Raw genomic sequence first — 23,926 nt, 5'->3', positions numbered from 1 at the left:
TGATATGTTGAAACAATGCATGTCAACTAATCACTAAAATAATTAAAGTACTGGGAAAGTATTGAAAAGAGCCAAACATTACTTGCACGTATGAACGAGGCCTATCGGTTCAAACTGTTCGTAGAGGCAGTGATGGCAGACAGGTTTAGCCATCATTTTGTGCCGTGTATAGCTGTTAGAAGGCTTCATTTTCATTATTTGTGCAACTTTTCATGGGGTGCTCCCCTGAGAGAGACAGTGTTTGCACTGAGGCTGCAGACGGAGATTCAGACATTTATTTGGAGTTAATTCGCTGTTGTATGGGACCAAGTGATTTGACTGCAATGTGTGTGCCTGCTCTTACCATGGAGAGTGGCTGCAGCTCCTGCAGATGCAGTTTTACATGGGCTTCTTGGCAGAGAGCATTTCAGGTTGCAATGACTGGATTGTCAGAGCCTGTGCTACGCCCTCCCTCTGCTACGAGTTGCCAGAGGTTGCAGATCCCTATCCTGGCATGACGCTAAGCACATGTGAAGCATTTCTTACTTGTACCACTTCCCATGCTATTCTCCTAACTCTTGCTTAGTGGTGGCCATCAGGTGATGTGTTGCAGGTGGGGCAACCTTCAGAAAACAATGCCGCTGTTTTGGAGTAACCCTTCACCCCCACAGGGACACCGCCAAAGACTGGCCTTCTCATCTGAGAGTATGATTTTCCAGGACTATATGTGTGCATGTTTGGGGAAGGAATCAAGTGGGGAGGGAAAGACTGTCATATTTCAGCAGGATCTCCTGACCTGCAGAGCACCTGCAGAACCCTGTTATGGTTTTCTAAGACTTGTCTACTCACTAAAGCTTTTCTTACTGATCTAGAGTTTGGTTGTGTTTTATAACCCACCTTCTCACAAGGATGAGAAATGTCTGTTCTGTATAAAACTTGTGCACCTTAATATTTAATGTAAGCACAGCAAGAATTTAATACTGCCACAGATGACAGAAAGTCCTCTATTCTCTAATTCCTTAGAATCCAAACTACTGATAGTAAAATATTTAATTGAGTTCTTTAAGTCCTTCTGTTAAACAATCAGTTGCTAAGCTTTCCTTAGCCAGGTTTTAGATAATGGCTTTTGTTTTTGCTTAGCCATCTGTCCCTGTATTAATTGTCCTTTTTCCCTAGTGTTCACCCATAATTTTGGCAAACTGGTTCCTGAGGTTGGTCTAAATTCCTTTTGCTTCATTTTCTATTGTTGGACACTGTTACCTTTAGCATTTCACACATTTAATGGATGCAGGTCTGGCTACTGAAAGGAAGTTCAGTCACTTTCGCGGCATTGCAGGGAGCTGAAGTTTCTTTATTTTTGTGCAACATTAAGTGCTGGCAAAACAATGTAGAGGCCTAAATTAAAATGATCCCTTGTGTGCAGGAAATCAGTGTGTAGGCCAAGTAAAAACGAAGTGAGGTGACGGGTCACAGTTAGAAGATTTTAGATCTTCTTCTGGGATGAGCATTGAAGTTCCAATTTAATTTCCACTCTCTGTGCTGAAACACTACATATTCTGTGTGTTTTACACATCTTCTTCCCTGGTTTTTCACTGGAAGGCTCCTGAATCAGGTCCTAATTCAGAGTGATGGTTAGTCAAGTGACATTACAAGAGTGCTCAGGCTCTTCACATTATGCTCAGCTACTTGGCTGAATCAAGATCCCATTGTCTCCTTTTGGCTTCCTCCTCTTCCTCCACTGGGCTCCCATCCTTGACTCCTCTTTCTGCTGCTTCCTCCTCAAAGACTTATGGCAGTCTACCCTTGTTTTCCTTAAGTGATACAGCTGGCTGCCCTGAGTTAATACGCCTTCTCTGTCTCTGATGCATCAAGCCACTCCTCAGTTCCTACTTCACTGATTCTTCCCTCACTAAAATCTCCACTGACCTTGTCCTCTTCCTTTTTCTTCCTCTTTTTATCTTTAAATTACATCTTCACCTTGCTCTTTTAATCTTGCCTTTGACCTTGTTGTGTTCAGACTTTCTAAGCGAATGCCTACCATGTCTCCCTTTTTGCCTCCCTGGTTGATTGTGGTGTTTCTTTTCCACAGTTTCACCTCCTTTCCTTGTGCATCTCTCCCACAGTCCTCCCTTGTCTTCTGTGGTGGCTTGGTTGGGGATGTATCCTGGCAGTGTCTGCCTTGCCACTTAGACAAACCCAAAACCCATTCCTCCTTGTGGTGCCGGGGGGCCATCTCACCAAGACCCAATGCATTTGTCATCCCTATCCTGGCCAATTAGGCCATCCTGCCTTGCTGTGTGCTGGCTGTTCAGGACTGCCTCTCTTGCCTTGACTCAACTGTAGAGCTGCCTGTTGCATGTTGTCAGCTTCAATTTTTGTGTCTGTGGTGCCCAGGTCCTGGGCTTTCCTTACCTCATCACTGCCAGACCTGCAGCTTATAATTATCCTTTTATTCTCTTCCTCCTGTAGGTGGTTTTTAGTCTTCTTCCTTACTGGCCCTCAAACATGAACAGTCTTACAAAGTTTTCCGTCTTCCCTGTTTTCGAAGCCACCCTAATATTCCTTGTGGTAGGTTAAACATTGGTTTGTTGATTGCTGTTTCCAAGCAATTGAAAAAGTGTAGAGAGTGATAAAAGTGTATTTTGAATCAAGATGTGAACGTCTAGTTAAATAACAGGGTAATCAACATGCTGCAGCCGCCTGAAGCCTTATTTGTCTCTCCAGCCTCTTTTATCTTCACTTCTCCATAATTCAATCTGTCCTGGACTAGAATCCATCTTCTATTTGCTTTCTTCGTAACAGGAACATCATTGCAGAGATTAGAAAATAATGAAACAGAATACTTTAAGATCAGTAGAACTGCAGCTACATGCAACTTAACTACTGGTTATTTATCTTTCAAACTAATATAAGCCATGGAGGCATGAATAAATGTACTTACTAATAATTATATATCCTCTTTGTGGATCAAAATCTAACAATGTCTTCAAATGCTCAATTTAGCATGTATGACTGTTGTCATAGTGGGAAAACAATTTACATTATACTTGCTTAGGGCAGAAACAGAGTTTGTTTTTCAAAGGGCTCAGCTGTGGTTTTCACAGCCCATACTGGGCACAGGAACCATGCAGCCTTAGGAGAGGGATGGAGAACATCATTTAGAATGGAAAAGACCCTTAAGATACTCATGGCAAGAGTATGTCCACCCTTATCCTGGTGCTTCTCAAAAGGGAAAAATGAAAGAGTAATTATTTATTCTCCCAACCCCCCACTTTTCTAGTTCAGTTTAGTGCCCCTGGGTACTGCTGTAAAAGTTTTAGCCATAAGTCTTTCTTCCCACCTATTAATGTATACTGGTAGAGTATGATGAAACAACCCCTAAATTCCTTCCTTGCCCTCCAAAATAGTATGAGTGGAGTCAAGGAAAAGAGGATATGAGAGTGTTCACTTACTTTTTCATGACTAAAAATGTTGAGCTCCAAGAGGTGAAGTGGAAAGAAGGAGTGTCACATGTGGGAAATAGCATGTGGCTTGTTTGTTCTGGCAGGGATTTGTCAAAGACAGAAGTAACATGAGGGGCAGATCTGCTTTGGCTCACTGAGACATGGCTTCAGTCTATGGCAGCTGTAAGTCTGCAGGGTCACAGGACGCCCACGGTGTATGGATGCAAAGTCTGTGATGCAAAGACCACAAGCCTTGCAAAAGCAAGGCAGGACCGTTGACAGCTAATGGTGGAACAGCCTTCAGTCTAGTATACATGGGGTTCTAAGGAGACTTTGTATTCCACTGGAGAATTACCACCCTAATGCCTTTGCTGGAGATGCAGGAACAGGTAGTTTATTCCACTAAAGTATGAGGAATATTTGAGACTAGAAGTTGGGGGGAAACCAGTTTTATTATTTCTTGGATTTATGGAAGTAATTTCTTTTTGTCACTTTCTGTTGTTCAATGCCGCTTTTGCACTATGCCACATTGGGTCTTTTCCATATGTACTTGTGTAAATATATGTACATTTATATGTGCACAACTAAATAAATAAATATATTGTATATGTAGATAGATATATACAGGTACATAAATACATAAACATAAGCATTCACACATATAAATGTTCACCTCTGACTATTGTGGCTGCAGGCCAAAAGAAAACCTTACCTTTAAGGGTGGGCCTATTCTAATATCTGCATGGAGTCTCACATTTTGTTCTTGCTTGCATACAGAACTGGTGAGGTCATTGTTTTGCATTTTCTCCTTTAAACACAAATGACACAAAAAAGGAGCAAAGACTTTGCCTGCTGGATGTGTTCTAGAGAAGAGAGTGGATATGCCACCATTTTTTTTTCACCACATCTGGTGTTAATCTTTGTCAACAAATTTTGCCATTTCTGAGACACCAGCTCAACTAAACTGTTATTCAGGAAGAAGATAAAAATTGAAACATCTATGACATTCTTCCTATCGGCAAGGAAACAGATGATGGCAAACAAGGTACCATATGAGACTAAAACTGGTTAAAACCATCCAAATTCCTTATATAGAATATCAACTTTGGGAGGTACTGCTTCTTAATATTGGTGCAGATTACTGACATGCACTGCAGACTTAATATGTATCTCAATGCCTTTGTGCTAAAGTATATCTAAAGTGTTACCCACAGAAAAAAGTGGGCAGATTCAGTAATGGAATAATTTTTCTCTTTATCCAGTACAGGACAAAAGACTTGTCATCTAATTGTCTTATTTCCTTAAGCCTAAACATATATTCATTACACAGGTTGTTAAAGAAGACTTAAAGGAAAGACAAGTGATGCCTTTATGCATTTTCACAGGGATTTTTTTCCTCACAAAGTTATATGTCAGTGAGCTTAAAGAGTCTGTCTGTTGTTCAGTTTTTATACAGATGTGAAATACTGTAACACTTGAGAAACATAGCTGCTCATTTAAATGTCATAAAAACTGTTACATGGGAATAGACTTAATCCTATTTCTCCACATAGATTTTATTTTCATGTAATCCCAGACCTTTGCTTATCTAAAACATACCATCATTACAGGCTAAAAGCCATTTTCTTCATATGTGCAGATATGTGCAAGGGAGGCAGTAGATTTTTCTTCTTCACTTATTTTTAAATAAATTTTGAGCAGCCGGTGTCAAGGATTTAGAGGGGAAAAACCCTCACTCTTAAACTAAGGCATTTGAAGAATTTCTTCTTTACGGGTCTCCCAAGCAAGCTGTGTGCTTGGTGACCTCTTCTTCTGTCTCTCTCTTCCCTTCCCTCTCTGCCAACTTCTCCCTCATGTCCAACTCTTCCCTCCCCTCTAGGCAGCCATTAAGGACAGAGCTGTTTTCTAAAATTTTTTTTAAGAGACAGGAACCACTGATGGTGATATGTGTAGCAAGGCAATGAGGTAGGAAATCCACATTTAACAGAACTGTGATGTTCAGGAGAAAAGGGGCATCCTGTGAAACAAGGCTGTTGGCAAGGGGACCAGCTTTGATTCTTTGGCTTTATCTAAGTTTCAGTGGGCTTTTTCATGTGTTCACTGGCCATGGTAAATACATGCTGCAGCAACCATAACCACACAACTAATCTCACCTGGGAAATATAGATAAGAAACTCCCACAGAGCATGTAATAAGAGTGCTTGCACTTGCACAAGCCCATCAGGTGCTCTCAGTGCCCCAAAGAGTTGCTTATAATTTGACTTATTTTTTTTCTTTCTTTATAATTGAAAATAAAATCATAGTGATTTGCAGAGAAGTTTATTTTTCTTCCATCTCACTTCCAGTCTTCATGATGATGATTTTTTAAAGTGTCCGTGTTGGTGACAGACTCACCATCAATGGGGTGGGACTTTCTAGGTGAGGGATCTGAAACAAGGAGCTGGGAGCCATGGTTTTACGACCAGTTTCTGAGTTTCCTGGGATGTGGCAAAGCTAATCTGAAAAGAATTAAATTATAAAAGTAAATTAGGAATAGGGCTAAAAAAAAAAAGCTATAGCAATCTTCTGATTTAGTATTAAAATGTGTTCCTTGGCCAACATTATTCCTCCATCACACATTCATATTGTCTACTTGGCAGGTGCAGCACCTTTATGATCTCTGAGCTTGCCTACACAGCAAAGTTCATCCCTGGTAGGACAGACTGTACCGATATGACCAATGTTTTCCTTGAAATTGGTTGCCTGCTGTGGACACCCCCGGATGGGATTCACCTCTCTCAGGCATGCTTACCTCCTCAAGGGACATCAGGATCTGCCTGAGTCAGGAGGATTATGGCTGAATCTGCCCTTGAAAGGTGCACCCAGGGCTTTGACCACACACCCCAAATATGCATGTGTGGGGGTGGCAGGACCTGACCCACCAGCTCAGTGGAGTGATGGGATTGTCCTTTTCAGGGTAGCAAAGGCTGATCACTCACTATGGGGAACTCAGTGGATAGAGAGGTGCTGAGCCTGAAGAGACTGGGGGGTGCTAAATTTGTTTTTGTTTTTCGTTTGCTGACCTTACTAAGGAGACAGTTTTTGAGGGCCATTGCTGAGTTAGAGTTTGGCATGCCTGTTCCCATGTAATAAAATTATCCTTCAGCTGCTTCTGTGAAAAATTGAAATGAGCTGACAACTGTCACCTGTTTATCATTAACGTCACAATATTCGTTATTTCCTTTGATCCTGGATTCCTAAAATCTCACCTTTAACTTTTTTTTTACTTTTCAAGAAAATTTTTGTCTCTGAAAAAGCTTGAAAATACAAAGTCAGGGACACAGAACTAGAAAATAGTTTCAATATGCACTTTAAAAATATTGCCATTTTTAATGCATCATGTTTTTCACGTTTTTGTTTTAATTCTTGGTGGTGTTAGCAAATAAAAAATAAACAGCTTTTTTTCAAGACATGTATAGAACAATGGGCAGATGCAGGATAAATATTGAAGAAAATGTAGATGTTTCATTGTCATCTGTAAAATAGCAGGAATAATGTTAAATTTTGTAATGTACTGAAAAAGGCAGAAAAAACAAGGCAGTTTCATTATTGGATAATAAAGCACTTAAATAAACATTTATTTACTGGAGATCATGAAGGTTCTGTCTCCATAATGTTTTTTAATCCATACAGAGCAACTATTTTGGTATGTTTTAACAGGATAATAGAACAGAGATGTAGTTAAAGGCATGAAAATATAGAAGTCAGAATTTTGGGGCATTCCCTGCTATCTTTTGAAATTAATAAAATAAGATCTGGTTTTCAATTGATGTAATTTTCAAATGAAGTAGGGCTGGGCTTATTATTGTTACTATCACAATCTTCATAGAAAGATTCTGACATTTTGCTAACATTGAGTAGTGATAACAGCATAGAAAATTCATTTGATCTTATATATGTTTTCATGGTTAATAAGATTTGCATATGACATTTTTGCATGATTATAAGTTCTGGAATTTCATTGCAGTAGGCATTAACTCCTGCGATTGAAGTTAAGGGAGATTTTTTTTTTTTTTTAGTAGCTAATCAAGAGTTTAACTGCCTCTGGGGCATTTTAAGAAAATGTTATACTGTACTTAACGAACATTATACTACAAATAAGAGTGATATACCTGTAATTAAAACAGTCTGGGTATTGCTTAATGAATGTTTTTCTTATCTTAATGTATAGGCAGTAAGGATTCATGTAGTTGCCTTTATTAACTTGTGGAGTTAGTTAAAAAGCTGGTTAAAACAGTAAGTCCATATCAGGTCAATATAAAATGCTTATGTAGGGATTTCATTGCTCTTATAAATCGTCTAGTTAAAAAATAAACACAGATGCTTGTTTGTGCCATCCTGAGCCATATTGCAGGGTAGTATTTCTGCCTTCAGACATTTCTAAAGTTAAGTGTTGCCTGGAGCACTGCGGGATTTGCAAGAGTTCTTCTTTATCGTCCGTTTAGGAAATATTTCTAAATTTCCACCAGGCTTGTATTCAAAACCAGAGAGCAGTTGGTTTTCAATTAGTGTGGCCAGAATTGCTGTTGAACTAATAGCATTGTGTATTCGTTCTTTTTTTTCTGTCATATTGCATCAGCTTTGATGTAATTATAACATTTTCCTTTTTTTTTTTTGTGTAATTGCAGAGCATTGTAGTTTTATAGTTCTGTTCTTCAGTGGTTTAATATTTATTAATTGCTTGCTAAATTGTTCTTCACTGCTCAGTTATTTGGCACAGAAAAAATTCTGAATAAGTTCAGTTTAATACAAAATAACTCTTTGGCACAATAATTCCCTTCACTGAAATAATTCTACAGAATAATGCTTGGCTAAACATAAATCATGTTTCTACTTTTAATCTTACTCTGAAAATATCATGCAGGTTTTTTTTTTCTCCAGTTGAGATTGAGCATCTTTATATTGTTTAAAAGATATTCACCACCTGGATTGCATCTGTATACATCTAAGTCTCAATTTTGCGCAAGTCACTGTGCCAAAACCTGAAAATAGCAGACTGACTCATGTATAGCCTAAGAACATGTGGAAATGGAACAGTTTCATAATTCAAAATTAATCCCCAGCCCTGTATACACTTAAGCACATGGTTCACTCTAAGTATTTGACTAGTCTTTTTGATTTCTCTGGGCTAGGCACATGCTCAAGTGGGTTTACAGGAGCAATTTCAAAATGCAGAGAAGACTGCAATATTTTCTTTTTCCTACGTAGTAAAAATGTCTGTGCTTTATTTAGTAGTATAATTTATCTATGTTTCTAAGTACAGGAATCATCAAAATGTTTGTGGTTTGATTAAGTGTAAGCTGACTTAAATTGCAAATTGAGATAAAATATGGTCTACTAGGGAAAAATTCTTAGAAGTGTGAAGTGACCTTCATTTTGTAAAATATCCCCACCACAACCGAAACTATAAAGACAACAGTTTGTAATAAAAAAATCAGAAATTCTGAAAGCCCCAAAGTGGGTGACAAATTTCTTCTTTCTTCTGACTTTTGCAGCATCAATATATTGACACTGCATTCATTTCCTTCTGCTAAATAGTCTCAGGCACATCTTTAGTGTAATTTTATTTTAACTCACATGTAAATCGGAAGTGATTTTAAGGACTGTACTGTTTTCCTTTTCTCTCATGCCGTGCAGACATGGATATCTAAGCTGCACAGGCTCTGGTGAGCATAGTGCCTCTCTGTTATGGCAAGGTCATTTTAACAGGCAGGAATGGCACTTTATTGATTCTGACTTTATCAAGTGCCTGTTTCTTATTTTACATATAACTCATTAGCAGCCTGCTCCTAAACTGTTCAGGAGTCGTTGGATGAGTTAGGGACTCGGACTTTAATCACAGTAATTAGCGTGGAATTTTTGAATCCTGATCTCAATCTTGACCTTGTAGCATTTAGCCAATGCGCACACAGCTGGACTGGTGGCGGGAGCTGCAAGAGCGCAGTACTGGGGATGCTCCCAGTGTCCTGGTGTGGGAACCGACGCGGAGGGAATAGAGGCGAGTGGGGAAGAAAAGAGGGCAAAAGCATGTTCAGTACAAAAAGAAATTCTGCCCAAACATTGTTATCAATTTTTGTGTGTGTGCAAAGACAGTGTGAAAACACTGGGGCAGAATTAGGAGCAAAGGAAGTACCTGGTGGTGAGATGGAGAGAACTGGAAGAGCCAAGAGTGGTTTTGCAGTGACACAAAGAATCTCTTCAAAGTTCAGCTTTTCTGCAGAGGCCGCTGGAATGGGTCTGTCTGTATAAAAGTGCAACCATTACAGATGTGTGGATTTTATATATTCACTTCCTAAGACAGATTTTGGTATGGGATGTTCCAGGACAGCTTGTTGGTTATATATGCCCCGTCCTTCCCCTGAACGGCAAGATTCTCTACTCCAAAGCCATACTTTCTCCTTTGTGCCAGACAGCCCTGAGCACACTTGATGCATATTTGTCTGTACACAAAACTCAAAAACAAATAAACTAAACCAAATCACACATCAACATCATATATCCAAAGCAATATCTTCTTACTTCTCAATTCACACCTTAAAAAAGACTGATTTATATATAGTTTTTTCTAAATCTCTCAATATTGTTATTGGATCTTCATCTTTATTGTGGGATGGTTTTGTTATTTAAAATGTGTTGCAAATTTCTGTTGCAGCTGCTAGTTGCAATTCTGTAAAAAAAATAATGTAAGAGCTTCCCATGAGAAAACATATAGCTAAACAAAATTTTGCAGACTCTCTTCACACTGCTGAAGAGTTTAAAAATGTGACTTTGAAACTGAATTAGTTAAATAAATGAAAGCACTTAAAATTTTCTTACAGAAATTAAAAGCTGTCCATACTTAGTGTTTATTTCTATATCTTTGTATTTAGGAAAACAGGGAAATTAATTGTTATCCTAACTACATGTTCCGTAGGTGAAAGTGGCAAAGTGAATGTTTTACAGACAGACGGACAGACAGACAGAGTGTTTTTCCATTGCCCTGCAGTGCTGTGGGTCTGATTAAGCAGCAGAAAGCATCCCAAGGAGCCAGATACTTTGTCAATGGTAAAAGCAAAGCAAGGTACAACTCAGCTCAAGAATACTTTATGGGCATGATGAGTTATTCAGAGTTATCCACACTGTAAGGAAGGGAGCAAACCCTTGACTGTATGTCCCATATGTTAAAGCTCCCCAAGACAGGACACCAATTAACCTTGGATGATAGCAAACACACACACACAGACTGCCCGAGAGAAGCAGCCTGTTGCCATTAGTAGGAAGCAGCAGCCCTTGTCACCCTGAGCCATTATTTAAATCTCTTTTAAAATTTGCTTATTAAGTCAAAGAACCATAGTACTCTCCTCTTCCTCACAAACAGACTATTTTTGCTGCCCTGAAAACAGGAGATGTTAGTAATATGAGAAGCCAGTGGTCCTTTTATTTTTATCCTCGCTGTCTAATTTGGCCATTTTGAATTGAGAAGAAAAAAAACCCTGATCTTCAGTCAAAGCAATTTAAGGCATGATGGAGTTCAGAGTGAACCAAAACAACAGGGTCAAATGTAGTTGAAAGAACATGGTGGGGTAAATAAAAGGTCTCCTTTTTTTTTTTTTTTTTACATTTAGTGCTGGTGGGAGGAGAAAGTTTGGTTAACTATTTAACCTATGATAGCCTTTTATCATTTTATAGCTTAGGGCTCCATGATTTTAAGCCTTCGCCAATAAGTTCCTGGTTTGTATTCGACCTTTTCTCTGGTGTCCAGTTATATGACTAACATGGATTTACTGGAGATAGGGAAAAATTATAAATAGCAGACGAAGACACATATTTTTCCTAAAAATATTTTCTAGCAACTTTGGATTCGGTGCTTAGTTTCCATCTCCACTCACACTTCTCGGCGTCATTTTTTTTTTTTTTAATCAGTGGGGCTCCCCTTCCCCATTTGGGTTCACCTCTCTGTTTTTTGGCTATAATGCAATGTGTCCTGATCAGTCGGAGCAAGTGCTTGTGAAAGGTCACTTAGAAGCCCCCTTTTCATTTCTCCCTGCTACAGTTTTTCCAGCAGGCAAGCACTCTCAGGAGCAACCCCCTCCAATCTGTCCCTTTTGATAGCCAAAGCTGGTTGTTATGGGGGTTAAATTTCTTAATTCACTGAGTTTTTGTGAGTGCTTCTTCAACTCACCATGCTCAGTCCCCGCAGCTGGGTGCAGACCGCCTGTCTCCCTTAGGATGCTGTGGAAGTGTTAGGGTTTATTCTTTCGCCTTCTTCACACTTTTGGGGGGCCAATTTTATACCTGTATGTCTTCCATCAGCTTCAGGGGAATTAATCTTCATGTTACATCTGTGTGAGATAATATCAGCCTTATGGGTGGGAAGTTTAAAATCAGACAAAGCCTCCCCTGGTAAGGAAAACTGCTTGTCAGGAGATCTCAAACCATGAGAGCTGGTGGCTTCTGCCTGCCCTGGCAAGGGCTTAGGTTTGGGGGGGTTTCTTAATTAGTTTTTTGAGGGTCAGGGAAATGACCGCACTGAGTCTGGAACAAAGGAAGAAATAAAAATGTAAAGCTGAGTGTTTGGTATGTTGATAACCCCGCAGTTTTAATTTCAGCATAATTGGATCAGGGTTGCTGGCAGTTGTTACGTAAAGTTCCTTCCCTTACATTTTTTTCAAAAGTAAATTTCATAGCTCTTTACTTCTAACCCAAGTAATTTTCTTTTTTTTTTTCTTTGTTTTTTCCCCAAAGAGATGCTGCTCAATTTACTTCGGATTTATTTCCACTAGGAGAGCACTAAGATTTCGGGGACCTGTATTCTAATGGTAAAGCTTGTGACATTAGCTTTTGTTTTCCATTCGAGGAAACGTTAGCATTTTTTCACGTGTTAACTTTTTAACAATTACAAGGAATTTCTTTTCCTTGAAAACTGCCCTCCTTTTCTTTTTCCTCCCCTTTTCTCTCTTCTTGATATTTTTATTTCCCTTTTATATGGAGACTTGTAGATTTTGTCACTTCAAACGTTAGCTGTTCCTCCTCTTTTCTTTCGCTTTACAATACACACTAGGAGATTTTTTTTTTTTTGCATATTCCTTCCCTTTCTCTGTGAGATATTGTAGTTCACCAAATTTAAAACACTACAGTATTTAGAATCCCTGCAGTGCCATTTTAAGTATTTGGACCTGGAAAATGCCCCAGGCAATAAGTACCTGAATTGCTTTTAATTACACAATATAGCTGCATCATTTTACTTCAGATTCTTTTTGATTGATGCTGTAAGGCAATTGTAACCATGGATGATGGGATTAAGTGCCTCTTGAAGTGACTTTAGCTTCTTGTGGGAACAAAGGGAAAGAAGAGAACACTTAGTCCCTTTTTGAGTGAACAGCCTTTTTTCACTTGCTATATAAAGAAATACAATTAACAAACATTATCCCCAGAGGTGAATTGAAATGTACATGCGGACAATAACCGCTCTTGACTGCAATTAGACATATATGATCCGAGGTATTTTGGCCATTCATTAGTGCTAATTGTTTGAGAAACAAGCCCAGAGAACAAATGATTAAAATGTTAGTGCCATAACCAGGATTATTAGCATGTGTGATAAAATGCATGCGCCGCAGCTGTACCAATAAAACTCTCCAGCGAGTCGCTTTGATTCGACAAATACTCAGCGCGGCTGCGAGCCCTTCGTATTTGCACAGGGCCTGCTGATGTTTATAACAAACAACTTGTATCTTCTTTTCTTAATTAGAAAGAATTACTATGCAAATTATGGGGCTTTGTAATTCCATAGAAGTTTCCTTTGTTTTTGGCAGATTATTTGTGTGTGGTGGTGTGCTACTCCCTGGTAAATTCAACACAGGAAAACCATTATGTTTACTCCAGAGCAGGGTTTTTCTGCACATATTGCAGAAATAATTTGTAGGAGGTTTTGCTGCATTAGCTGGGTCTTTTTCAGGGGGTATTGTGGGTCTTGGATCACTTCTGTCCTTCTTGACAGCTGCACAGATATCAAGGATTGTGGCTGGTATTACAGTTATCTGCACAGAGGTCGGAAATACAGGTTGTGGAAATTATCCAGATTTTTTAACAGTTTTAGTGAAATGTCTAAAAGTGCTCTTTGCAACCACTTTGCCAACACTATGCCAAAGATTGTAGAATGAGAGATTTGGCCTACTGGGCAATGGATATTTTTCTCTGTGTTTGGCAGATCACAATATAGCATCTCTTCCAGGGGTGATTTCATTTAGCAAATAAACAGAGAACAGAGGCACAGGTTAAAGTGCTGGAAATCACTTGTGTGAGTACTTTACTTTGTGAGCTATATGTTGTTGGCTCCAATAAGACTGCACAGGTGTGTGCAGTTAAGTATGTGTGTGAGAATGAGCATTGCTGGAATGTGAAAATGCAGTTTACAGCAGGGAAATTTGCATAATTTGGGGTAATTTCACTGTTCGCAGTCACACTGTATGGCTGCCATTGCAAACTGCAAGTGTCTCTTAGTAGTCAAATAGGTTTTCTTTTCTTGTTCCTGAGGATGAACTATTCACTTTTGGGTGAAATGGTTCTCAGAGGACCATGAATAACTTTAACTTGCCAGCTACTTTTACATATTTGATGAAGACTTTACTACAGTGTTATGTTTGCTGAAGAAATTCAGTTTTATTTCCAAGACCCAAGAGCACTCAGCAGGCTGCTAGATGCTATGAATGAAAATATGCTGCTGTAAAACAATTTAATGAGCATTACCCAATTGCCTAGTCCTTGTTTTAACTTACAGTGCTTAAAGGAAGAAACATTGTCTTAGCAAATTCACTTGGCTTTTGTCCATGTGTTTAGTTTAAAGCATAGTCAAGCTTAGTTTGAATCATTAAAATACTTGGAGTCAGGAAACATATGTAAGATTTTCCTCCTCTTTATGGCACAGGGTTAACAGTATAATCGAGACTGCAGTGCTGTGTGGGTTTTCTGTCCTAAAAAAGTAACTGCTGGGAATTTTTTTATTCTATCAAAATAACAGAAGTCAAGATAATCAGGTTAGTGTTTCCTACCAGAGTAGCTAGCTGCTCATATATAGAGCACCCCAAGCCTTGCCACTGTTTTAAATAAGCCTATAGACAAATGGATTTATTAATAAATTCATGTCTTCCTCTACTTTTCACTTTATTGTAGAACATAAAATATGACTTTGCAAGGAATATGCACAGTGGTGATTTAAGAATATATGTCAAACCATTGGCCATGCTTAAAGATAACATATTTAAAGATACTTGTTGAAAACTCTTATTTTACATTAATGCTTCTAGAGCTCTTTGTTTTGAAAGAAGGATTCTGTGTTGGTCCACTGACACCAGCTCCTCCTATACATTTTTTTTTCTGGCCATTCCTCTTGAAAAAATGATTCCTGGTTCAACTTACTAAAATATCCCATAAAACTAATAATTTGACACACTGACAGTATATTTTTTATAATCGTTTGTGTCCTGAAAAGCCTGTCATTTGAGCCCATGTGGCTATGAAGTTGTTTAGCTGAGGAGGAGATACCAATAGTAACCAGGCAGTAGCATTTCCAATATTAAGCCTATTAAGTTATGGTGTTTTAATGGATTAAGTCCATCACTTCTTTGGAGTCAGGTGGTCCGCTGAGGAAGCTGTACTGCTCCTCCATCTAAACACAGGGTCATAGACCTCAATGGTGGCACCTGACTAAATCTGGTCTGCATGTAATGGTGCTTTCACCCATGCCATTGTGTGTGGTATACAGAGCAGGGCTGCCTTTGTGGGGCTTGCAGCAGTGAGAGGGAAAACGGCTGGTCAAACAGCCCTTGGTTTGATGACAGCCCAGAAGCAATCCTGGGAAACGTGTGACAGAAGATACATCTCATCTCAGCATGCTCTGAGATTATGGTGTTAGCCACGTCTATCAGGTTTCTGGCGGGTTGGAGGGTTGGTGAGAGGCAGTCATTAAGGGTGCTTCAGGGGCTGCTTGGCTCTAGGCTGGAGTTAACTATTAATGGGCTGAGCTCTTTGACTCCTTTGTGCCCTTGGGAACCACAGGGCTGAAGCCATCAGAGAAAGAGAATAGAAACTAATCACTTTTGTTCCCTCATATATATTTAGGGAAGGACTGCAGACTTCTTTACTGACCTCTGTGTCACACTGAAAAAAGATCCTCCTCTTTCCATTTGAGATAAACCACACTTCCACCTCCTCCTTGCTCTTCCAGTGTGTACTACTGCAAGAAAATGAGATTAAGTGGATTTATCTAACAGCCACTTGAGTTGCCACAAGTTCTGTTACCATCCCCACTTCAGCCTGAAGCAGGAGACATGAAGTGGTTCGTGAGAGAGAGGCAAAGAGAGTACTTTGGAGGGTCTCAGTGGATCTCAGTTGCAAATTCCAGGTGTTGATAGGACCTCCACCACCTGAGTCTTGAAGCTGTTGCACTTAGAGATGAAGAAGACGTATTAACAAGCATAGCACTGGCACTTATAGTAAAACAATTTCTGTTTAACTGTCAAGCTGTCCCATTTCTTAGGCTGAATGAAGTAGTACCGGGCATGTTGCAAAGAGGCTGGTAATGGTTTTTGTAGGCAGCAGAGGAGATGAATAGTTTTCCTTTTCAATTTAGTTTACTGAGGCAAAATGTGATAAAAGCTTTCTTCACATTTTTAATCCAAGTCTTACGTCCAGATTTTAGGGTGCACACTCTAGGGGAAGAGAGGGCTCTTCAACAGATTCAGCTTAGAAAGGTGAGTATTATAGAGGTCTGTCAGCGACATACCAAGTTGGCTCTGATTTAGATTGACTGAACTAATTTCCAAGCACTCGAGAGCATTAGTCATGTTCGTTTTGAAGAAAACCCACATGGGTGTGTAGCCATGTGTCATCCAAGCCTAGCAACTTGGGAAGCATTATTAAGAGGGGCATAGGAAAATGCTTGGGTCCCTGACATGATGCGATAATGACATGTTCAGCATGGTGCTAGGAAAGCTTTGCATTATTCAAAGTGCTGAATAATATACATGATAATGCATAGTGGTGTTATATGGTAGGATTGTTTTGTGGTGTAAGTACCTTGTGCTGAGTATGAAGGTAAATTGTATTATTTTGTCCTTATTTCTGATGGAGCAGCATAGGCATGGTGGGTACAGCATGAAGTGGGGAGGAACAGGAGCAGGCAAGGGGTTTTTTTGGAAGGCCAAGAAACACCGTGGCACCCTCTGTAATTTATTTCTCTGTGCTTGTAATTATGGAGCAAAGCAAGCTCCCCACGGCACTCAAGAGCAGTGGCACAGCCTCCAAATGCACTCTGGCAGTGCCACAGCCTCCAAATGCACTAACCCAGCTCATGCCTGGGGTGGGTTAACCAAACCCTCACCGGGAATATCAGCATGTGGTGGAGACCACCACAGACCTCACACCTACAGGCCAGGGGGATGTTAGCCACTCAAGCCATGTGGCACCAAAGGCTCACACCTGCACTGAAGTGTGGTGCACAAAGCATTTACAAATTTTAAAAGACACCACAGCCAAAAACCTGCTGCTGATGCTGGTGGGTTTATCAGCTCTGTCAATGGAAGTCAGTGCTGTGGATCTGAAGGTCTGAAGGCTTCTGAGAGTAGCCAGGTTCCACACTACATGGGGTTTTCACTCCGTTTTCTTCATTTCCCCCTCCATCTCTTTTGCTTATTTAAAATTTGCATGCAAATGCGTTTGTTGATATAATGCTAAGGTTGCAAAATGAACTTCACAAACCTGTGTTTGTTTTAACCAGCATCCCTGCTTCATTCACAGCATGCCATCCAGCTCCTGGACGAAATGTGGCAAATAGCAGCCTCCTCCCCAAAGCAGTCCTGATCCATTCCCAGCACAGTCTGCATCCTACAGATGAGTCCTATGACAGGGAAAAACCAACCACCACCCTTCTGTATTTCATACTTGCCGTAGCATCCAGAACAAGCTGTGTAATTCAGGCTGCATGGATGAACCTCAGCCCTAGCAAGTCTTCACGATGACTTTTTAAGTTTGCAACTTCTTTAAAAGTTCTTCTTGTTTGCAAAACAAGTTCTTCTTGTTTGCAAAACAGTGGGTTTGGGGTTTTATATTGTAATTAACTGTTATACTGATATCTTCCTGACTTGACTCTTCCAAAGGGAAAAAAATATGTAAATAGCCCAAAACCAGCCACCATCTAGGTAGGAATGATTTGCTTTTAAAAGACTGTCAAGTATTATTTTCATCATTGTAGCCAAAAGTCTAATTTCAACAATATCCTTTACAGGGTGGATTCTCCTCTGCCAGCTGGTGTTCCTAAGCTTAGTTATCGCTTTGCATCATCACACAAGTATGTTCCCAGACGGGCTGTGCTGTATGTACCTGCGGATGATGAAAAGAAGATAAGAAAAATCCCATCACTAAATGTAGATTGTGCCGTGTTGGACTGTGAAGATGGTGTGGCTCTGAACAGAAAGGTAAATAAAAAATATCTGTGTGATGTAATCAGCACTAAAGAGAACTTGTGGAAAAACATTGCCTTTGCCTTGGGGAAGTGACAACCAGAAAGACAAAGATAAGTCTTAAGATATACAAAGTAATGTCACAATGATAGGCTTTGTGAAGGCGTTGGGAAAATCTGGTTATCCAGAACTCAAAGAGATCCCATGTGAGTAAGCGGGGATAAGCTGTCATCACAGAAGAGTGGGAGATGCTGTTATTATTGCAACACATTTCTTAGGGAAGAGGAAGAAACAGTCTGTAAGAAGAGAAGTTGGAAAGGAAGCGTTAGCTCAAAATCACCAGGTGGGTGGTTTGTTGTTGAAATTAAAGCATCTTCACATTGTGGGCAAAACAGCATGGGTCTGGGTTTGAGCCTTGGGGTGTTTGGAAAGATATGCTTCCTGAAATTTTGGGGGCAAATGCTGTTAGGGGTGTTTCTCAAGGAAGGAGAAGTTAGATCCTGAGCATATCAGCGTTTGGAAAAGGGATGGAGAGCAGTGTGGGAGATGGATGTAGGTGTGTCAAGTACCTGTGCCAAGTTTTTGTTACCATTAAACTGTGAAAAAAGAGAGAATGATCAAGCACACATTCAGTTTCGCTTGAAAGCTTTTTTTTTTAGTATATGAAAGTAGCCATTTTAGTATGTTCCACTTCTTAGAATCATAGAATCATTTAGGTTGGAAAAGACCTTTAAGATCACTGAGTCCAGCCTTAAACATAACTGCCAAGTGAGCCATCTTAAACAATGTATACAAGAAATTGGTGTAAATGTTTCCTAGTGAGATCTATTTCTGAACAGGAATGCAAGTTTGCTGTCACATCATTTTTGTATTTGTTGGTTTTCCTAACTGTGTCTCAGTGCTTCAAACTACAGCAAGCAGTTGTTTAGGATTTGAGTATAAATGTCTAGTCCAGAAACTTAGGAAAACAGGCTTGAAAATTTTCCCATGTCCTTTCAAATATGTGGATGAAATTTTATTCTTTTATTTTTCTTGTGATTTAATGCTTTCCAGAAGGACTCTTGGATAGTGCTCTCTTTAATCTTCAGCTCTTTACAGGTATGTTGGAAATTAAAAACTTTACAGAGTTTGCATGTACTTATTTTAGTTCTGAAAAGTGAAAATAGCACTGCTGAATGTTCCTGTGTGCTTCTGAAGATGATTGGAAAGCATTTTTCAATTGCTAAAGTTCTGTGTTGAAAGACTAAGATTATATCTGCTGTCACAGTGAATTAGTTTTTTTTCATCATAATTCAGAGGCTGCTGCTGTAAGATGATACAAGATGTAGTTGTGTATCAAACTGAAATATTTTAGGTCCATCTTATTTATGTCAAGTAATTTATAGCATAAGCACCTATTTGTAATAAACAATGACAGAAAAACAAAATTTTATGATCAAGATGACAAAGTTGACAGCAATTTCTCAAGGGTGGTAAAATTCTAGCTGTGTTGAAGTGAAATTGTGCCACTGGGTATAAGGTTTCAAAGAAATTAGAGGAAAATTTGGTAATAGAAACTTGAGACGACAGATGAGCCCTGCCTGAGCTTAAATGCAAAAAGAAAGCAGTCAGGAGGTAGAAGTGGGGACAGGCTAGCAAGCACCAACACAGAAGTGTGGTCCAGGTTTGTAGGAGCAGAATGAGGAAGTTCAAAGCTTGTCGGGAATCAAAACTCATGAGGGATGAGCAGGACAACAAGAGTAGCTCCTACAAGTGCATCAGTAGTAAAAATGAGAAGGAAACTCAGTCAAATGGATGAGCTGCTCCATGAAACTGCAGGGTTTACTGTCAGAGTCTGCCCAGTCTCAGGCCTAGAAGCAAAACTTGGGGGAGGGAGGGAGCAGCCACAGTAGGGGAGGATGGAGTTAGGGTCTATTTAAATATGCTGGTCTCTGGGAGCAGACAGGACACACTGGAGGCCTCTGAGGAAGCTGACTCCCGTCATCATGAAGCTGCTGTCTGTCATTACTGAAAGGTCAAGGCTGGAGGATGTTCCTGAAGCCTGGAGAAAGGCACCTCTGCCAAAAAGGCCCTGGGTGCTGCTGTACAACAAGCTGCACAGGGTCAGGGATGTCTACTTGCAGCCGAAGTGGCCAACCACCTCCAGGGCTGTGCTGGCACAGCTGCACCCAGCAGGTCCAGGGAAGGGGTCCCTCCCTGGCACGTGATTTTGACAGTCTCTTTGTGGAGTGCCTGTGCCAAGCTGTGGATCCCAGGACAAGAGAGACACTGACCAACAGGAAGGAGCCCAGGAAAGGCCATCAGGGTGATCGTGGCACAGGAGGAGAGGCTGAGGAGCTGAATTTGTTCATCCTGGAGATGAGATGGCTGAGTTGGGTCTTGATGGAGACTTGCTTCCTTGAGGGGAGCTCAATGGGTAAAGAGCCAGACTCTTCTCAGAGGAGCTCAGAAATGGGGCAAGGAAAAAACTGGGCACAGGTTGCATGAGGGGAGGTGCGGGCTGGAGACAAGTGAAAAATGTCTTGCCCGTGCAGGTGGTCAGAGACTGGAAGAGATTGTCCAGATTGGTGGTGCATCCTCGCTCTCTGGGGTATTTAAGCCTTGGCTGGATGCAGCTGTGTTCAGCCTGGTGTAGAGCAGTAGTTATTGCTCCTTTGAGGAGGTGGATGGATGGGGTTTTCTCTTGAGATCTCTTACAACCTGAATTTGACTGTGTGATTGCATGATTTAGTAGAGAAGCCTAATTCAAAGTGATTGGAAGTTTGAATTTCATTTTTAGATCTGCCACAGATACTCAGAAAGATTTTGAGATGTAGGTTCTATGAATGTGAGGCTGAAATTATTATTGCTCTTGCAGCTTAATTTATTAATGTTTATGAGGTGTTTGGAGACTTTGTGTGAAAGATATGTCAAGCACATGCATTGAAGTACAGTGTTCAGTGGCCCATTGCAAATGGGTCATTTCCAAATGAGGGGAAAAAAAACCCTCTAGGAAACACAGCAACGCTGAGTCTGTCCTTTATTCATTATTCTTAACCAGTACTGATGAATTTGACTGTTTATTGCTGTGTCTTATATTACTTAAAATACTACATATGGACTTCCTTCAAACTGCCGCAGAAATGTTGAATTTGGGGAAAACCAGGACCTGACTGGAGATTCACATGCCTAGGGCCAAGCTTACCTGTCTACAGAAGATCATTTGCATCAAGTCCCAGCAGCAAGTTTGAACCGCATCTAAATGGGTCTATTTTAACAAGATGCTTATATTAGGATTAGGTTAAACTCTTGAGAGATCAATAATCTGTTATGTCAGCATCTCTATTTGGTTGCTCATTCAGAAATGAGCTTCCTATTACTGAAACCGATAACATTTGCGAAACTGCATTTGGTCGCAGTAGCAACTTTTGAAGCTGCAGTCCTAAAATAAAAATATTTAACTCTTTTCTATGCAGTACTTTCTCTCAATGAAGTTTTGAAATATTTCCTCCCCTGTGCCTTACCCTCACAATTATGTTTTCTAATGATTCACAAAGAGCACCAGAGGGGAACTCATACCTTACCATTTACTAATCTCCTTACCATTTTGGTGCCTGCATTTCTTACCTACAAGAGCTACAAGACTGACCACAACTGCAGGTGTCATCTCTTTCTCCTTCTCTTCAATCTTATTTTCTAGCTGATATTTTGTCTAAATCAGAAAAAAAGGAAACAACCTCACAGCATTCACTAGGAGACAATCTTTCAGTGAATTTTCTGAGGAGAACCAGTGGGAAGAAATGGCTAAAAAGCAAAGTTATAATATGCAGAGTACTAGGCCTGAAAGTAGGGTTAGACCTGATCCTGGTATGAGTAGCACAGGGGCTTTTGCAACACCTTTGGGGCCAGACAGAGCGGTAGGAGGTCTTCAAAAATTCAGAATGGGGAAGGTGATAGGAAGATATGCTGGTGTCGCTGAAAATTTCTTTTACAAAGTTAGCTTTAGTCTTGCTGAACATACCCTACAAGTCATGCCGATCTCAAATCCTGACTGGGGACCCATGTGCTCTTTTTAGAGGTTCAAATGCATAGTGTGACATGATATAGACTTCCAGCTGCCCCTACAGGTTTCTGACTCTATAAGACACTGGGAATTTCAACAAGAGAAATTTAAGTTTTGGTTGTGGGAAGAATTGAATATTAGTAAAGGGAAGTTACCTGCCCTGAGCTACTATTCACAGATGAAGACAGGATTTCTTTGCCACTAACGTACATGTAAAGTTTCTCAAGTGTTGTTCTACATTTTGAAGAAATTACTCAGAATTACGGGCTTGGTGATATTTTAAAGTGAACAGTTCAAATAAAAATTCTAAAACTGTAAAATTAGAAATAATACAGATTGCAGTGTTGATATGTCGCAAATGCATCACACTCTTAGAGCAAAAATAGCCTATATCTATTTCAGCTCTTCACAGGAAAAGGTCTGAATATGCCTTCATTTTGATTGAAAAAAAAAAAATTAAAATGGCTGCATTGACATGGTTGTATGACTCATATTAGCCAGCAAGCAGAATTGCATCTTACGAAATTGAAAGATCTCTGTATAGGAGCTGAGATGTCTCAAGGGCTCTCAGCCAAGCCAGCAGTCCTTGCTATAACTTTTCTCTGTAGAGCTGCATTACTCACTGTGCTTATATGTCAGGTGGACCTATCAGGTGGAAAAGTTTTCTCCTTCCGTTGGAGTAAGGAAGATTTCCATGTCAGTGCTTTCATTTTCCAGGGGTGTAGTGAGCTGAGATTTTGTAGTTAGTTCCCATGGGTTATGTAAGGTTACCACCCTTATAAGGGAGTTTTCTGGAGCTGCATTTTTTCCAGCAGGATCCTGTCCTAGTGCTGCTGTTCTTCAAGACATTCAGGAGGTGTTAGCTGCCAGGTCAGCCTAGCAAGAGAGCAGCTGGAGTTGCTACTCTAGTGTTTATGTATCCTTCTGAGTCCTTGACAAGAGTTGTGGAGAATTTTGATGCCTCCAAACCAATGCTATTTGTGGCTTTATCTTGTTTGTGGTCTGCAGGGTGGTTTTGAAGAACTGGGATATATGGTGCACCCTGCAGCTTCTTTTAGTGTGCCATCAGGCCAGGCAGGGCACAGTCCCTCCTGCAAAAGATGACCTTTGAAAATTCTCTAAGGCAAATTTTGAATTTTGCTAGGATTTGGCCTTTTCTTTCTGTGGGGAATGCCGGTGTTATAATTAAGAATCAAAACAAAGCCCCATTTTCCCTCTGCTCGTGTTTTTTTTGTATCAGAGGTGTAAAAGCAATCCCTTGGAGTGTACATATGGCTGAGAAACGTCTGTGCAGTCCCCCAAGATAAAACACTTGAAAACAGGAAAATTTATTGTTGTTCCTCAGGAACTATATAGACCTCATTCATCCAATAAAAAAAAAATACTGATATTCAGGGTTGCACTGTAAAATTATGTAGGACTGATTAGAGTTTAAGCTCCTATGCCCTATTTAATGCAAATTGTGATTGTATTGCTTTGTCTCTTTCAGAAAAAAGTTGCTCTCTCTTCCAGCACTTGAGCAAGAGAAGCTGGAGGAGGGGACGCCTCAGCTCTGTCCTTTCCCCATGTCCCTTCCTCAAGAGGGGAAGCAGTGGCCCCTGAGCCTCTCCTGGTCTCCCCACTTTCCTCAGCAGCGTGGGGAAGTTTGGTTGTGTTAAGAGGAGGTATAGGGAAGGACCTATTTTGCTAATCTGCAGCATGTCCTCTTAGAATCATAGCATAAATATGTTCCTACCTAATATCTTGGAGCCACTTAAAAGATCATTGTTGTGCTGTGTCATGAAAGAAGGAAAAATCAGTTAATTCTTTTGAATTTTCCATTTTAAGAAATAGAATTAAAGCCTGACCACTTTTCAAAGTGTTCCATTATGAATAACACATATGTGAGAGATGACTCTGAGTTCATTACAGTTAAGAGCAGATCATCCACAAACATGCTGATTTTATGGAGATTTCTCCCTGTGAGAAAGCCTCCTCCATCTCTC

General features: G+C 40.1%; 1 protein-coding gene across 1 annotated transcript in view; it reads left to right on the top strand.

The window, feature by feature from the left end:
- The window catches only part of CLYBL (citramalyl-CoA lyase), a 166,924-nt gene that overhangs the window by 69,506 nt on the left and 73,492 nt on the right, over positions 1–23,926 (top strand). The window contains exon 2 of the mRNA XM_085057187.1: positions 17,725–17,914. Within this exon, the coding sequence (XP_084913313.1) occupies positions 17,725–17,914 (190 nt within the window). The remainder of the gene's footprint in view (positions 1–17,724; positions 17,915–23,926) is intronic.

The sequence above is a fragment of the Lichenostomus cassidix genome, chromosome 1 (assembly GCF_008360975.1).
Source record: "Lichenostomus cassidix isolate B80296 chromosome 1, HeHo_3.0, whole genome shotgun sequence".
Classification (NCBI taxonomy): domain Eukaryota; kingdom Metazoa; phylum Chordata; class Aves; order Passeriformes; family Meliphagidae; genus Lichenostomus; species Lichenostomus cassidix.
The sequence above is the reverse complement of the archived record's forward strand: the minus strand, read 5'-3'. Positions and strand labels throughout refer to the sequence as shown.